Consider the following 699-nt stretch of genomic DNA (forward strand, 5'->3'; position numbering starts at 1 on the left):
CACATTCCTGGACACTATGGGGCAATTTAGCACGGCCAATCCACCCTAACCTGCACATCCCTGGGCACTATGGGACAATTTAGCACGGCCAATCCATCCTAACCTGCACATCCCTGGGCACTATGGGGCAATTTAGCACGGCCAATCCACCCTAACCTGCACATCTTTGGACTGTGGGAGGAAGCCGGAACACCCGGAGGAAACCCACGCAGACACGGGGAGAATGTGCAAACCCCACACAGACAGGCACCCAAGGGTGGGATCGAACCCGGGTCCCTAGCACCGTGAGGCAGCAGTGTTAACCACTGAGACACCTTACACACAAACAGCACCCCCCCCAGGTGCCAGGAAGGCTGTGAGCTTACCGATACACTCCGTGCCAACCAGGCGGTAACCCTCTGGGCATTTGCAGTTGAACCCGCCATCGGTATTGACACACTCCTGACTCGGTTGGCAGCTGTGAATATCCAGCTCACACTCGTCAATGTCTGTCAGAAAAAAACCCAGGAAATCAGACAGGAACCTACTGTCCAACTCTCCCTCTCGCATCAGCCCAATGTCCCTGACCACACCTCAGCTCAGGAGAGTGCCGCACTGTCGGAGGGTCAGCTCAGAGGGAGCGGCACTATCAGAGGGTCAGTGCTGAGGGAGCGCTGCACTGTCGGAGGGTCAGCGCTGAGGGAGTGGGCACTGTCGGAG

The 699-nt window shown here is 57.5% G+C and overlaps 1 protein-coding gene across 1 annotated transcript in view; it reads right to left on the reverse strand.

The window, feature by feature from the left end:
- LOC125487643 (EGF-containing fibulin-like extracellular matrix protein 2) overlaps nt 1-699 on the reverse strand; it is a 13,343-nt gene that overhangs the window by 11,719 nt on the left and 925 nt on the right. Inside the window, exon 2 of the mRNA XM_048619570.1 lies at nt 366-488. Within this exon, the coding sequence (XP_048475527.1) occupies nt 366-488 (123 nt within the window). The remainder of the gene's footprint in view (nt 1-365; nt 489-699) is intronic.

This window comes from Rhincodon typus, chromosome 43, assembly GCF_021869965.1.
Source record: "Rhincodon typus isolate 14 chromosome 43, sRhiTyp1.1, whole genome shotgun sequence".
NCBI classification, from domain to species: domain Eukaryota; kingdom Metazoa; phylum Chordata; class Chondrichthyes; order Orectolobiformes; family Rhincodontidae; genus Rhincodon; species Rhincodon typus.